This window comes from Aphidius gifuensis, linkage group LG3 (genome assembly GCF_014905175.1).
Source record: "Aphidius gifuensis isolate YNYX2018 linkage group LG3, ASM1490517v1, whole genome shotgun sequence".
Classification (NCBI taxonomy): domain Eukaryota; kingdom Metazoa; phylum Arthropoda; class Insecta; order Hymenoptera; family Braconidae; genus Aphidius; species Aphidius gifuensis.
The window spans coordinates 8,329,500-8,345,316 of NC_057790.1; the positions used below are offsets into that span (position 1 = coordinate 8,329,500).

Below are 15,817 nucleotides of genomic sequence, written 5' to 3' on the forward strand. Positions count from 1 at the left end.
ACCTTATGCAAATTATATAAAAATTTTATACCATTTTTGGCCCAACTTTATATAAAATTTATATATAAGAATTTTATAAAGTGATTATATATAATTTTTATAAAAATTTCATATATTTTTTTCGTGTGGGTGCTAAAGCTCTGTGGAAGGTCAACTCTTCTATGAATGGTGTCTGTAGTGGCACATGTTTCATATGTACTCGAGGTCCAGTAGCAGGCTTTATACTTTAAACCTCATCATGGTAAAAGTCTCCCCTTCATCTATCGACGAGACGAACTCACCGAAAGCTACTGGTCGGATCGTAAACCTATTCTATTATTTCATAATCCTATCAGGTGGACAACATGGCTCCCCCCGGTGATTTAGAGGAGGATGGTGAGAAATCCTCGTTGTAAATCTTGGCCGATAGTTTTCACCGTGCAGGTCAGAAAATCGGTTACAGTATATCATATCAAAATATATAGTATTCCTTATATTATATTATTATTTTTATTTTATTTTATTATTCATTTTTAAGCACTCAAAATATATTCTTATATATTGACATTTATATTTTACTTTGACTTATATTTCAAAAAATATTATACATGTATACAATATACATTATATGTATATATAAAACACATTTTTAAACATGCCTGCAATTTGTCGCCAGTTCTAAGCTTGGAGAAAATGTGAAGGAAAATGTTAAGAGAGGGGGGGGGGGGTACTCAAAACTAAAATAGGGGAATTTGCGATAGGAACGAACTTGGCTGCAATAGTACCCCCCCTAGGAACGAAGTTGGACTTTTTTTTTTGGCCTTAAAAAAAAAAAAAAAGATTATAACTCTTAAATAATATATATTTAGTTTGTTACCTGCAAATCTGATTTGTGTTGATAATTTAAAGCATTCTGGTGACCATGCAAGTGTTGACTTTTTTTTTTCTTGATAAAAGTGTGAAAAGATTTGGATTTTTTAAAATATTTTCAAATAGATTTTCTTTTCGACCGTTACGTTTTTGAACGCTATTTAAATGATTAAGTTTTACTTTTGAACTTTTATTTTTTTTTTTTCAAATTCGTATCTAATTTTTCAAGTTGCTCCATTCTGTTCTTTAGCATCTTAATCTCATTATTTTGTCGAAGTATACCATCACGAATATAACGTCCATGTGCTTCTATATGTTGATCTGTTTCTTTATCATCAATTACCATCATTAAAATAGTTTTACCAGTTGTACCAAAACCCGGTTGGACTTCTTTAATTTCCCTCTGTATAATTCCATTCACAGGTAATATTTTTTCATTCTGATCATCAGCAGATACTATTACATCATCATCTTCATCAGCTTTGTCATCACTTTTATCCTGTATAATTTCATCAACAGGTAGTATTTTTTCATTCTGATCATCAGCAGATTCTATCACATTATCATCATCTTTTTTATCAGCTTTGTGATTTTCAGGTGTATTTATTGAAAACAGTTTACGTGTGCAACAACTGGGTCTCATATATTTTAGATGTCCGGATACTGGGGAAATTGAAAAATTTTTTAATTAATTAAATTTCCATTGAATTTATAATTTATACGAGTTTTTTTTTTTTTAAATGAAAGGTATTATTATAAAGAATTTAAAAATAATGATTTTTTTTTTTTTTTTTTTAAATATATTTTTTATAGTTTAAATAGTTAAAATTACGCCTTGGTACAAGAGTCCCGGTGCCATGGCGGTATTTCTTTATTTATTATAATCTAAAAATGATATAAGTGGGATGAAGGCAAAATGGACACTTTTTTTTTTTTAACATTATCTAAATGACATCAAGAGGTACGGTAGTGCCTCGTGTCAAGTATGAGAAAAAAAATATAATAATACCGAAAAAAAAAAAAAAAAAAGAAAGCGAAAACACTACCGAGCCTTATGTATACCGAATAGAGGTAACCTCATCCATCGCTAATTTTTAAAAATTCATTTAAAATATGATGGTCACGATAAAAATAGCTTTGATTGTAATAGCTTTGCTAAAAAAAAAAAACCAAATTATTTAATAGTTTATTTAATTCTTAATAATCAAATAAATTTTACAACTGGGCCTTTTCACGTTAAAAACAGATAAATTTTTATCTTTCTCATACTTTCCTATTACTCGCTATATCTCTCTTTTCTTCTTGATATTTTATTAATATCAAGAGATCTTTTTGTTTCCTTGGTAACAACTTTTTGTGAAGTAATGCCAAAAAAAAATTTCCACCAAGGTTACCAGTTAATTTTGAAAGAATTAATTTAGCTGGGGTACGTTCCACAACCTTCGTTCAGTTCGGTATATCAAGATGGCAGATTTCAGTGTTTTTTTTGCCATTTTTTTTATCGCAATAATAAGTTAATTACTTATTGATTTGAATAAAAAATAACTAACTACCCGAGTGGAAATCTGTTCAGGCTAGCTTGATTTGCCCCCAATCTTGATCAATACTTGATCAATGTTGCCTTAACTCAGGAAACCTGATCAAGTTTTGATCAAGATGCTTTATTAAGGACAACCTGCTCAAGATAGGATCAAGAAAACTTTAACTCGTCTGTGATGAGGCCGTCTTGATCCGAACTTGATCAAGAAAACATTAACTCTTCTTGACTAAGGCCGTCTTGATCAAGATAGGATCAAGAAAACTTTAACTCGTCTGTGATGAGGCCATCTTGATCCAAACTTGATCAAGAAAACTTTAACTCTTCTTGACTAAAGCCGTCTTGATCAAGATAGGATCAAGAAAACTTTAACTCGTCCGTGATAAGGCCGTCTTGATCCAAACTTGATCAAGAAAACTTTAACTTGTCTGTGATAAGGCCGTCTTGATCCAAACTTGATCACGAATTGATCAATAAATATTTATTTTGTTACTTGTTCTTTTGTTATAAATATATCTTGATCAAGATAGGATCAAGAAAACATTAACTTTTTAATTTATTATATATTATGTTCATTATTACGATTTTTTTTTTTTAAATATTGATAAAAGTTTTTTTACTGAGAAAAAAAACGCCAAACGTGGCCTAATAATGTCTCAAGACTGGTCTAAATATATAAGCTTCAAAAAATCGCACGGTACATCGTTTCCCTCCGTCATACCATCAAATTTATAACACGAATCCAATGCGTATAGTTGCCATATTTTTGTTTACAAGAAAAAAAAAATGATAAAATTAAAGTTTTTTTTTTTTAATTGCTATTTCCTTTTATAAAAAGTTGATGAATAACGCTGCTTCCAGTCATTTCATTGGTCGTCATTTACATACTTACACACTCAAAAAAAAAAAAAAAGAAAATCACTTTAAATATTTATTTTTTTGTTTTATATTTTTGCTGTATTAATGAAATCGAAATTTGTACATAATAAACAATAACAAAGTTTTGTTAATTTGTCAACTAAAATTTTGAAGTAACCAATTTTTTTTTTCAAATCATTATTGAAGTATGAACCCTGCAATCTGCATTTATTGGTTTAGATTAAGCTCACGACTTTCTTTTCAAAAAAGAAAAATAAAATTATTCAACAATATTTATTAATAAATATTAACAGCTGTTCGAGGTGACATGAGATCATTAATAAACAATTTTTTATATTTTTTTCCCACTCTGCTATTATAAGCCCACGTTTTTTTCTTTAAATATAAAAAAATAATTATTTGTAAAGGATTATTTTTTGGAGGTGTCATATAATTGTTTATGGCACCTCGAAAAAAAATTTTATCAAATGATTTGTTTATTTTCTTAGAAGAAAAGTCGTAGGTTAATTTGTATTAATAATTCTTCTTCTCAAAAAGAAAGCCGTGAGCTCATTTGAATCAATAAAAGCAGAATTCGTACTTTAAGATTATTCAAAAAAAAAATAGTTTACTCCAGAATTTAAATTTACAATTTGTTATTGTTATTTAGGATCAAATTCTGATTTTAGTAGTACAAAATATTCAATGTAAAGGGCATGCATCTGTATAAGATCATTTTTAAGTAATTTTTTTTTTTTTTTTTTGTTTTTCTCGAGTTAAAATTTACTAAGTCTTATACCGGTAACACAAATTATTTTGAATCCTTTTTTTTTTTGTATAAAAAATTTCATTAATTGTTTTTTGTCATATCATTGACAGTTGATCAACGAAAACAGCCGCTTGCGGCCGTCAACAACACTAGTTTTATAAACAATTAGATAGTAACTGACAAAACTAAAACTGTCAATCTGTTCTAAATAACTTCATTTACTAATATTCACAAAAAAAAACTATACAAAATAATTCCGGTCTATATACTTTTTTTTGCAATAACTACTGTTTTGGAGGGTCATTTTTTCATTACTCCATAAAAGCCCATGTTAAATTTTTTTTTTTTAAAACATTATAACTCTTAAACTAATTCTGTAAGCGACTTCGAAGTTTGTTTTAATAGATTCATCATAATTTTAACTATCTAAAAACACAATAAAAAAAGAAGTTTATAATTTCCTTTAATGGGGGCCGTTCTCCCTAAAAAAAAAAAAAAGATTGCTAGGTGTGGGGTTCGAACCCACGCTCCCATTTGGGAACCAGAGCTTAAATCTGGCGCCTTAGACCGCTCGGCCAACCTAGCAGATGCGATGGACAGCTAACATAACTTTTAAGAGTGACGAGTTGGATGTTTTCGAAGATTAAAATAATTCTTGGTACTACATACTTGATACTTTAAAAAATTTATTTAAAACTTAAACGTCTTAATTTTACGACTTTTACACTGCATTCTTTGAGGTTAGTGGAATGAAAAAAAAATATATACGTAAAAAAATAGAATATCAAAATGAAAAATATGTAAACAAATGAAATATCAAAAAAGAAAGTATATACGCAAATCAAATATCATAAAAAATATTTAAAAAAAGTAAAATATTACAAAATAGTCAAAACTAAACTGACGCAGAGAAATCCGCAGCAAATATTACTGTAGGAATAATCACGCCGACGTCATTTTAGCGACTAATTCCCACTTATTATAATAATAATATTTATATTTTATTTAAATTTTTACTGTAGTTTGAAGGAATATTACGGAGGCTAGGAGCCGAAAGGCTCAGCCGCAGTATTGAATTTATCCCCCAAAAAAAAAAAAACGTTCATAACTTCTAAACTAATTGTCGTAAAGACTTCGGATTTGGCTCAAAAGAAGCGGCTCTAGAAATTCTATCGCCCTTGATAAAGAAAAGCGATATCTATTCGGCCATTTTTTTTTTTTCCCAAAAAACGAAAAAAAAAAAAATTGTGTTTTTTTTTTTTTTTTTGCTCAAAAACTACTATTCGTACGATAAAAATTCATTTGAAAAAGTTATAGAATTTTGAAAAACGATTATTTTAAGCCTAATATGAAACCTCTGCGACTACTCTATTTTGAGTGATAGCTTGTGCCGTTTTCATTTTTTAGGCAAACAATAACTCGTGATGAAATGGTGTTAGAGACTTCATATTAGGCTTAAAACATGCGTATTCGAAAATTATATCGCCTTTCTGGAAAAATATTGATCTATGGATCACATTTTTCATAAAAATTAAAAAAAAACCATTTGTTTTTTTTTTTTCAAATTTAGTTTTTAGAAAAAAAAAAAAAAGTGACTGAACAGATAATGCTCTTTCTCATAAGGAGCGATGGAGTTTCTAAAGACGCGTTGTTTGAGCCTAATACGAAGTCTTTACTACAATTTTATCAAAAGTTATTGCTTTCCTAGTTTTCAAGTAATTTTTAAAAAACGCTCTAACTTTCGAGAAAATCGTCCTAGATACTTTGTGTAAGACTTAAAAAGCATGTGTGGTAAAATCCTACAACTTCTAGTCGAAACTTTTTTCAAAAAAAATTATAGTTTTCATAAGATAGTAAAAAATAGAATTTTTGAAATATTTTTGTCTCTTTTGTTTCAAAAATAGAAAAAAACTGACTATTGGAATCAAGATAAACTCCTTGAGGGGCGATAGAGTTTTAAAAACCTCGTTTTTTGAGCCTAATATGAAGTTATTCCGTTGATTCTAACAGAAGTTATAGCTTGCCTTAACTTGAACGAAAAAAAAAAAAAAAAATCGATTTTCAGAAAAATAAAAAAAAAAGTACTATTATTGTATTGTTACTTTTAAAAACCATTTAAGAGATAAAATTTAACACGGCCCTAGCCGGAGTATTGAAAATTTTTAATTTTCAACGGTAACGCGGGCCACACGCCCCAACAAACGTTACCAGATCTTTTTTGAGGTCTTGAGTTAATGGTATACTTTATGTGCTAAGCTAGTGTGTTTATAACCTCTTTTAAAAAATTTTATTATTTTTATTTTATTGATGAATCTACATAAATATGCGGTAAAACGCATGGTAATTATATAATGATTTATTCTTTAAAAATTAATAAACACATTACATTTTCATTTTAATTGCTTAAAGTTGATTCGGGAAATATGAATTCGCAGTAGCCTTTTTTTCGGTCTCATTTTGAAGAAAGGCAGAGTACTAAAACAAACGCCAAGAGCTACTTCTTCTTCGTCTGTGTCTGCTTATTGGCTATAACGGACGGTGTTTATCCTAAAATGATCATTCCGTTACATAGAAAAAAACTGATGTTCTGTTTATATTTTTATTAATAAAAATAGGAACATATCCCGAGTAGAAACTTGTTCAGGATAGCCTGAACACTGATCCAGGCCTGATCAGGATATCGTAAGGCTATCCCTATTCAAGTAACTCTATCACATCCTGATCAAGCCTGGATCAGGCACCTACATCTTTTCCTTAATAGGGATAGCCTGATCCAGTCCGGATCAGGACTTGATCAAGATAAAAGTATTAAATTTATTTAATTTTTAAATAATTTCATCTTGATCAAGTCCTGATCCAGACTGGATCAGGCTATCCCTATTGAAGATAGAGTAGGAATGGCCTGATCAAAATAGCATCAGGCTATCTCTATTACATCCTTAATAGAGTAGCCTGATTCATTCTTGATCAAATCTTGATCAAGAAAAAATTATTGAATTTATTTTTTTTTCAAATAATTTTTTCTTGATCAAGATTTGATCCAGAATGGATCAGGCTACTCTATTAAGGATAGAGTAAGGCTAGCTGGATCCAAAATGGATGAAGAAACAAGTATCAAATTTATTTCTTCAAATTTTACAAATTGCCTGATCAGGATAGCATCAGGCTATCTGTATTTTATCCTTAATAGGGATAGCCTGATCCATTCTGGATCAAGACTGGATCAAGAAAAGAATATTGAATTTATTTTTTTTTCAAATGGATCAGGCTATCCCTATTAAGGATAAAATAGAGATGGCCTGATGCTATCCTGACCAGGAAATTTGTAGAACCTATGAGGACAAAAAGTTAGTACGAATTATCGAATGCCTCAATGGCCGAGCGTGTCAAGTACTAGCGTTGTAATCCCGTGTCGAAGGGTTCGAACTCCGGTCGTAGCAATAATTAGTTAGGTAAATTATCAATTAGGTCAGTTTGTATCAATAAAGTTTATCTGTATTCTGTTAAGCGTTAGTTTTCAAATTAAAAAAAAAATAAATTTGAAATTCTATATTTTTTTTTTTTTTTTAAATAAATCATGTATCCTGATCCAGTTTCGATCCGGAATCTGGATCCATTATGGATCATGTATCTTTACCACAGCCTGATCAGGTATCCTGATCCATTCTGGATCCGAACCTTACGAAAAAGCGTTACATCCTGATCAGGTTCGGATCCAGTATCTGGATCCATTATGGATCATGTATCTTTACTACAGCCTGATCAGGTATCCTGATCCATTCTGGATCCAGATTGGATTTAAAATCAGGCAAGCCTGATCAGGGCTTGATCCGAACCTGACCTGAATTTCTACTCGGGATAATAATACTGAGAGAAATCGCCGTTTTTGACAAGATACTTCTGTTTTCATTGAAGAATTTTTTTTGAGTTAAAAATCCTGTCTTCCGTGCAGATAGATATTGTTGGCCGATAGAGTGGTTAAACTGGAATTTAAAAAAGGGAAGGTTTTAAGATAAATCAAAGTCGATTGAATTTTTGTAAAATTTAGTTAGGCACAGATTGTTCTTGACGACAGACAATAAACCGCGAAAAAGAACGAGCTGAGCTGGAATAAGGGCCGTGTAAAAGCACAATGACGCCTCTCTACGTCCAAGATAGGCATATCGCGGTAGGGAAATAATTTGAATAAATAGAGGAAAGAAAGTTTTTTTTTAAATGAAAGCGATAAATTCGTAACATAAATATAAGAGACTGATACATAAACAGCCCTGTCTACAAGAAAAAAAAGGAAAAAAAAATTGCATCTGCTGCAAACACGAAAAAACTATTTAGAAACAAAATACATAAAAGTAAGACAAAACAGAATTTACATACATTTTAAATTCGCAGCTAGTATCGAGACAGTCCAAATTAAATTGTACATAAAATATCGCTTATTTTACTGTGTTGAGACCAGCTAATCCGATTTTAATAGAAAATCGTCAGTTTCAATCATAAATAGAAACATTTGATAGTGAAAATTATTTAAATTGATTTTAAGATGAAAAGTGACATTACTTAAACCAAGTAAAATCTATCTTGTCTCAAGATAGTTATTATTGAACTCGAAATCAAGCCACTCATCTACAGTCAAGATCGTACAATATGAATTGCGTTCAAAGAATATAAATATGAAATTAGACATATTATTAATTTAAAGGGCAAATCGCGGTAGTGTTCCCGAGAAAAATCTATCTTGTTGCAAGAAAGTTATTAATGAGCTCGAGATCAAGCCACTCGCGTTTCAAATCGACGGAGTGTATTTAAATCAATCTACAGTCAAGATTGTACAATATAAATCACCTTAAAATTATATAAATATAAAATTAGACATTTTATTAATTTAAAGGGCAGATGGCGGCAGTGTGCCCAAGAAAGATCTATTTTGTTGCAAGAAAGTTATTATTAAACTCAAAATCAAGCCACTCGCGTTTTAAATCGACGGAGTGTATTTGAGTCAATCTATAGTCAAGATTGTACAATATGAATTGCGTTGAAAGAATATAAAAATGTAATTAGACATTTTATTAATTTAAAGGGGCAGATGGCGGTATTGTGCTCGAGAAAGATTGTCGCAATCTTGAGCTCATTTTCAACTTTTTTGAAAACGCAAGTGGCTTGATTTCGAGTTTAATAATAACTTTCTTGCGACAAAATAGATCCTTCTTGGGCACACTACCGCCATCTACCCTTCAAATTAATGAAATGTCTAATTTTATATTTATATTATTTCAAGGTGATTCATATTGTACAATCTTGACTAAAGATTGATTTAAATACACTCCCTCGATCTAAAACGCGAGTGGCTTGATTTCGAGTTTAATAATAACTTTCTTGCGACAAAATAGATCTTTCTTGGGCAACTACCGCCATCTGCCCTTTAAATTAATAAAATGTCTAATTTAATATTTATATTAATTTATCGTGATTTATATCGTACAATCTTGACTGTAGATTAATTCAAATACACTCCGTCGATTTAAAACGCAAGTGGCTTGATTTCGAGTTTAATAATAACTTTCTTGCGACAAAATAGATCTTTCTTGGGCACAGTACCGCCATCTGCCCTTCAAATTAATAAAATGTCTAATTTTATATTTATATTATTTCAACGTGATTCATATTGTACAATCTCGACTGTAAATCGATCCAAATACACTCTGTCGATTCAAAACGCGAGTGGCTTGATCTTGAATCCAATCATAGCAATCTTAAGAGAAAATAAATTTCACTCTAGCGCGGCCACCACTGTTTCAATAGTAGATTATATATTAAAATTTTCGATTTATTTTTCATGATATTTTCGTTTTCTGCCGCTAGGAGTACACTGAAATAAAAAATTCTCCTATTCTATTATTTCCTAAAAAGTACTATTTTGTTTTTGCATGACAATCGAAATGAGACTGTCTTGACATTAAATAGGTTTCGCTGGAATGAAACACTAATAGTTTTTGTCAATAGTTCCAACTTCAGCCGCCAGGAGAACAGTGATTTATCTAGTTTTTGCTGGAACAATATTTTATCCAAACATTCAAGAAGACCCGTTTTAATTTATGAAAGTAAAAATACTTCGGACTCGGGATCTTCACGATTGTCTTCGTACATTTTGAATACAGTCTCCATAGTGAGGTAATACAAATTTTTAGATACTGGACGAACGCACATTGTTCATGCCAATTCAATGTTTAATAAAAGAATAAAAATATTAACAATAAAAATTTTCCATCTTTAAAATGGTTTTATTAAAAAACAAATACGGATTTGAAACCATAATTTAGAAATATTTGGGCTGAAATCGATTATTTTATGAGGAGATAGCACCGTCTACAGAATATTATATCGAATTTTCGTCAAATTTATTCCTATTTTCTTACAAGATAAATTTTTATTCAGATATAATTCTAAGTTGTAGATCAAAGATCGTTCAAATTCGTGAAAAAATTTTTCTTATTGATGATTATAACTTTGTTTATAGTGAACAAACTATTAATTTTTTGAAGAAAATATATAAACGCCTTTAATTATTCATTTCTAATCATACCGTAAAGAAAATCTTTTAAAACTTGAAAAAGGAATTATTCCAGACAACATAATATTTCTCATCGCATAAAGCATCTATTTTACACGAGGCGTTTTCTATCTGCAGGAAAAATAGCATTTTTAACGAAAAGAATTTTCATTCTCTTTTTTTGTAAGATCACATACATTTAAAATTCTTGTAAATATAAAAAATAGATTTGTCGATCGTTAAAAATTTTTTGAAAGATAATACTATACTATTCACCTTGAAATGTAGGTTTCTTTAACGTGAATCTTTCTATTTTCAGAGAAGATAGCTCTGAATTTATGTAAAATTTCAAAATATTTAATTGATATCTAAGCTCGTTGTAAAAAAAAATGTATTTTTTCCTCTGTAATGCCTCAAGTTTTCAGTTAATAATATATTGATTTATTTCTTCTGAATACTTTCTACATTTTCCTCAAAACTATACATTGATGATTTATTTTGTATTTATATAGATCTTTTTTTCTAAAAGAAAGGAAACGTCCAACCGAAAAAGAATTTTTTTTTAGTGTGAGTATATCCTATTTCGTGTGAAGATAATCTTTACTCGTTCCGATACATTACTTGATTTTTCGTAATTAATCCAGGATGCACGCAAAATTGGTTTCTGGCTATAACTAAATTAAATTCTCAATTTATTCAATCATAAATTACTACAATAAAAAATTCAATAATTAGTGGATATTATTTTCCGCCGAGACGATCTTATCTTGTCTCTAGATAGGAAAATCTTCTGAAAAACGGTGATTTCTCTCAGTGAAGGAAAATCATTCACAGAATAAACTTGAACTCTCATCGTGAGTATACAAATCGATTTTTTTTTTCAATTATAAGAAAAACTAACGATAAATTATTTTTAATTTTTTTTTGTCATGAGCTAGATTTTCAGCTACTTGCTAGTAGATATAAACAAAAAATATTACTGAAATTACGTGAACTCAAATGAAATAAAAAATGGAGTAATCTTTTTTGAAACTTTAACTGCGGAGAGAATTTCGCAGCAAAAAATGGTGTAGTTACCAGCAAATTTGACGGTAGTGCACTTTAGTAGTTTCGTAGGAATCCTAGAATTGAATCAAAATTCCTACTGCACTATCGTAACAATTAATCTAAAAAAAATGAAAAAAAAAATAATTAAATAAAAACTCATTGTTTGAGACATCCAAATAAAAATGTAACGTGTTTATTTATTTTTAAAAAATAAACCATAATATATAATTTCATCATGTGTTTCACTGCATTTTTACTCAAGTTCATGAACAAAATAGAAATAAAAAAAATTTTTAAAAAAGATTTAGAACATATATGTTTCACTGTAGTTCATAAAAATTTTTATGAACTACAGTGAAAAATTGAGACAAAGTACAAGAAAAATTACTTACATAAAATAGGATTTAAACACTTTAATGACGTCAGCTATGATTTTTACTACACCACTACAGCAATTTTTGCTGTGTATTTCTCTCTCTCTCCCTTTATCTCCGTGTATAAAATACGAATAAATATGAGTCAAATCAAACCAAGTGAATATAGATGATAAAAAATGAATAAGAAAATTATTAGTAACCTTGCGACATTTGAACTGTGGGTTGTATGCATTATCTACGAAACTGCGTTTCATTGAGAGTCGTTACTGTTATCAAGGACTTCGGTCAAATGATAAATAGGACGTTGAATATACAATAGCGCATCATTTTTACAATTCTAAATATACTAAACGATGAATTTTCAATACATATGTTTGAGAGAGCTTGTTTCACTGGTTTGAACTTAAGTCTTTGGTTTTTTACAACTATTTCAGGGCTGTTAAAATAATCATTATCTAAAAGAAAAACTATTCAAAAAAATCCTCAGTCTTCTTGGTATAAGCATATAGGAGATGAGTTAGAGGACTTTAGAAAACTCTAGTTATCTTGGCTTCGACACCAGAAAAATCCATGCTTGACAGCCCTAATAAAACAAAAAAAAAATATTTTCTATGATTTTTGTTTCCATGAAATCAATCATTGATTTATATATTTATATTTTTAACAGTATAATTATTTTAATTTTTCTTTATCACATAAAATATAATACCTATTGTCAAAATAAATTTTGTATAACAGTATTACTCCTGCGGCCGACGGAACAAAAAATTTACAGTCAATGGCAGAGTAAAGCGAATAATAAGTCCATTCAATAGAATTTTCTAAATTACATTAATCGATGCGCAGTATTCAAAATTTAGTATTCAAAAAATCACAAAAAAAGTCTCTACCTAAGAATAATACCTTAAAAAAGTCTATATACCTATATATTTTTTTATACCTTAATAGTTTTTAGAACATGTTCAAATCGCACAAAACATATTTGTTTGAATCTCAAATGATTTGGTTACACCCGCTTCCATGTATGAATTCATGGTGCTCTATTCTGCCCTATTTTCTTCAGGGCTTCTGATGAATACAATAAAGTAACGGTAACGCTATTGGCACCGAATACGGGGGAATTTACGGAGACATTTATACAGGTTACGAGAAAACTTACGGTAAACATATAGCCACCATTGTATGTGTAGGACTGATTACATTTTTTGTGAAACCCGTAAATGTCCCCGTATATCCCGTAAATTTTCTCGTATCAGTGCCAATAACGGTTTCGATAAAATAAATATATAACAATTTCGTGAAGCTCGTGAAAAAAAAATTAGAAATAATTTATCGTTAGTTTTCCTCATAATTAAAAAAAAAAAAAATTGATTTGTTGACTTGCGTTGAGAGTTCAAGTCCATTTTATGAATGACTTTCCTTATTATATTTTCCCATTTATATCTATAAAAATATAGATTGATCATGAGTTGATTTCATGTGACGCAATGATCAGTTTTAGTATAAATATCTAGAAATTTATTAGAGTTTGTTATAGTCAATAAACAAACACAGCATCGCTAAGTGCAACAAGTTTCGTAAGTTATATAATTTATTTTCTGCTTTTATACCTATATATCTATTTGTATTGCATTTTAACTCGTATATATGTGTCAACAAAATGATTTTTATTTGAATATTACAGTGAAGATTAAGACGGAGTTTTGACAAAATACAAAACAAGATGAAGTTCAACTTGATTTTTTTTACTGTTGTCGCTGTTATTAGCATGATGTTTGCTAGTTTCGCCAATGCCTGTTTACCCGCTGGTAACAATCAATGTGTTAATCACAATGACTGCTGTACCAAATATTGCGATAACAATAATGGTGCATGGGCTCAAGGAATATGTAAATGGAAATAGATAAATGAAATTCGAATAATTGTTTTAAAATATTTACCGATATTTCAAAAGCGAATATGTATGTCTATGATAATCCAATACTTGTTATAAGTTTTTCTTCCGATTAATAAATAAAATGATTGGCAATTAAAAAACAATAATTGTGTATTTTAAAAGATTTTTTCCTCTCGGAAAAATCGGATTATCGTGTCGTCTTATTATCGTATCGTCATAGGCGTTGTCGTATCGTATCGTGTATTATCGACATTATCGACGATAATTTTTTTGTTTGAGTATAATTTACAGGGAAATTTTAAAATATTTTTGGCATACAAAAACATTATAAAAGCAGGAAGAATTATCTTAAGGACAATAAGTAAATTACATGAATTATCTAAGTAAAAATTATTATACTCAAAATTTGTTATGTTTAAATTCATGGTTTAAAAGTTCATTGGCAAATAATATTGAAGAAAAACTTGAAAAACAAATTGAAAAAAAAAAATATTATAACCCATGCAAGAACGGTTTATATAATTTATATAAAATTATTATTAATTATCATATTATTATAATTTATATTACTTTCATATTGTTAGATTAATATATCTAATATTATATGTTGCAGTAATCTATTTTTTCTTTAATTTAATATTTTGTGGAGTTTAACAATATGAAAATATTGCTTTGATTTAAATGTATATTTTTTCCGTCATTATCGCGATAACACGATAATTTTATCGGTTATCGTCAGTCAAATATCGTATCGTGTCGTGACAACGATACGATAAAAAATGGCATTATCGTATCGTTGTCGTCATTATCGTATCGTCTTGTCGCGATATTATCGATTATCGCGGCATCTCTAGTAGTGATATTCTTACATCACCCAAAACAATCAGTGTTTTTTTACCATCATTTATAAATTTATTTTTAATAATTTTGGTTTCTTTTTTTTTTTTCTTTAATTTCATCATTAGCAAGACTCGCCCGAGTGGAAATTGAGATCAAGTCTTGATCAAGACTTGATCAGGCAACATTGATTTCAAATCCATTCTTGATCAAATCTTGATCAAGAACGTAACGCTAAACGTGATCAATATTTGATCAAGATATTTCATCAAAACTTGATCGAAAAATTGAAAAAAAAAAAATTATTTACAAATTATTATTTCTTTTATTATTGTGTTATTAAGTGTGATGTCATAGAGAAGAGTTAGATAATTATCGGGCGCGGAAGTTTTTTTTTGTTTCAAAAACACGGTAACCGGGAATTGAACCGACGAAGTATAGATTGACGTAGTAACGGGTACGCTTTAGACCGCTTTTTTTTTTTTTTTTTTTTTTATAAGTTTTTTTTATTTAATAATTTTTTCAAACTGTTTACAAGTGTTTCTGTGTAATGTGTAATGAAAAAGTAAAACTTAAAATAAAAAGTATGCAAGTATGTGTGGGTTAGATAGTATTGTTATCTTGTGATTACTTATTACTATTACTATTACTTATTACTTATTACTATTATTATTACTTATTACGCTTTAGACCGCTCGGCCACAAAGGGAAACGATGTACCGTGTGATTTTTTGAATCTTATATATTTAGACCAGTCTTGAGACATTATTAGGCCACGTTTGGCGTTTTTTTTCTCAGTAAAAAAACTTTTATCAATGCTTAAAAAAAAAAAATCATAATAATGAACATAATTTATAATAAATTAAAAAGTTAATGTTTTCTTGATCAAAATATATTTAACAAAAGAACAAGTAACAAAATAAATATTTATTGATCAATTCGTGATCAAGTTTGGATCAAGACGGCCTTATCACAGACGAGTTAAAGTTTTCTTGATCCTATCTTGATCAAGACGGCCTTAGTCAAGAAGAGTTAAAGTTTTCTTGATCAAGTTTGGATCAAGACGGCCTTATCACGGACGTGTTAAAGTTTTCTTGAT

The 15,817-nt window shown here is 29.2% G+C and overlaps 1 protein-coding gene and 1 non-coding gene across 2 annotated transcripts; both read right to left on the reverse strand.

Annotated features, from left to right (window-relative positions):
• Positions 1–856: 856 nt before the first annotated feature.
• LOC122851848 lies at positions 857–12,117 on the reverse strand. The gene is made up of 2 exons (XM_044151326.1): positions 12,000–12,117; positions 857–1,512 (listed from the first exon to the last, which is right to left on the reverse strand). Exon 2 carries the CDS (start codon positions 1,490–1,492, stop codon positions 1,040–1,042), a length of 453 nt encoding a protein of 150 aa, XP_044007261.1. The 5' UTR covers positions 1,493–1,512; positions 12,000–12,117; the 3' UTR covers positions 857–1,039.
• Positions 4,515–4,598, reverse strand: Trnal-uaa. Its single transcript has one exon. It is a non-coding gene; the product is annotated as a tRNA-Leu (tRNA).
• Positions 12,118–15,817: the final 3,700 nt, after the last annotated feature.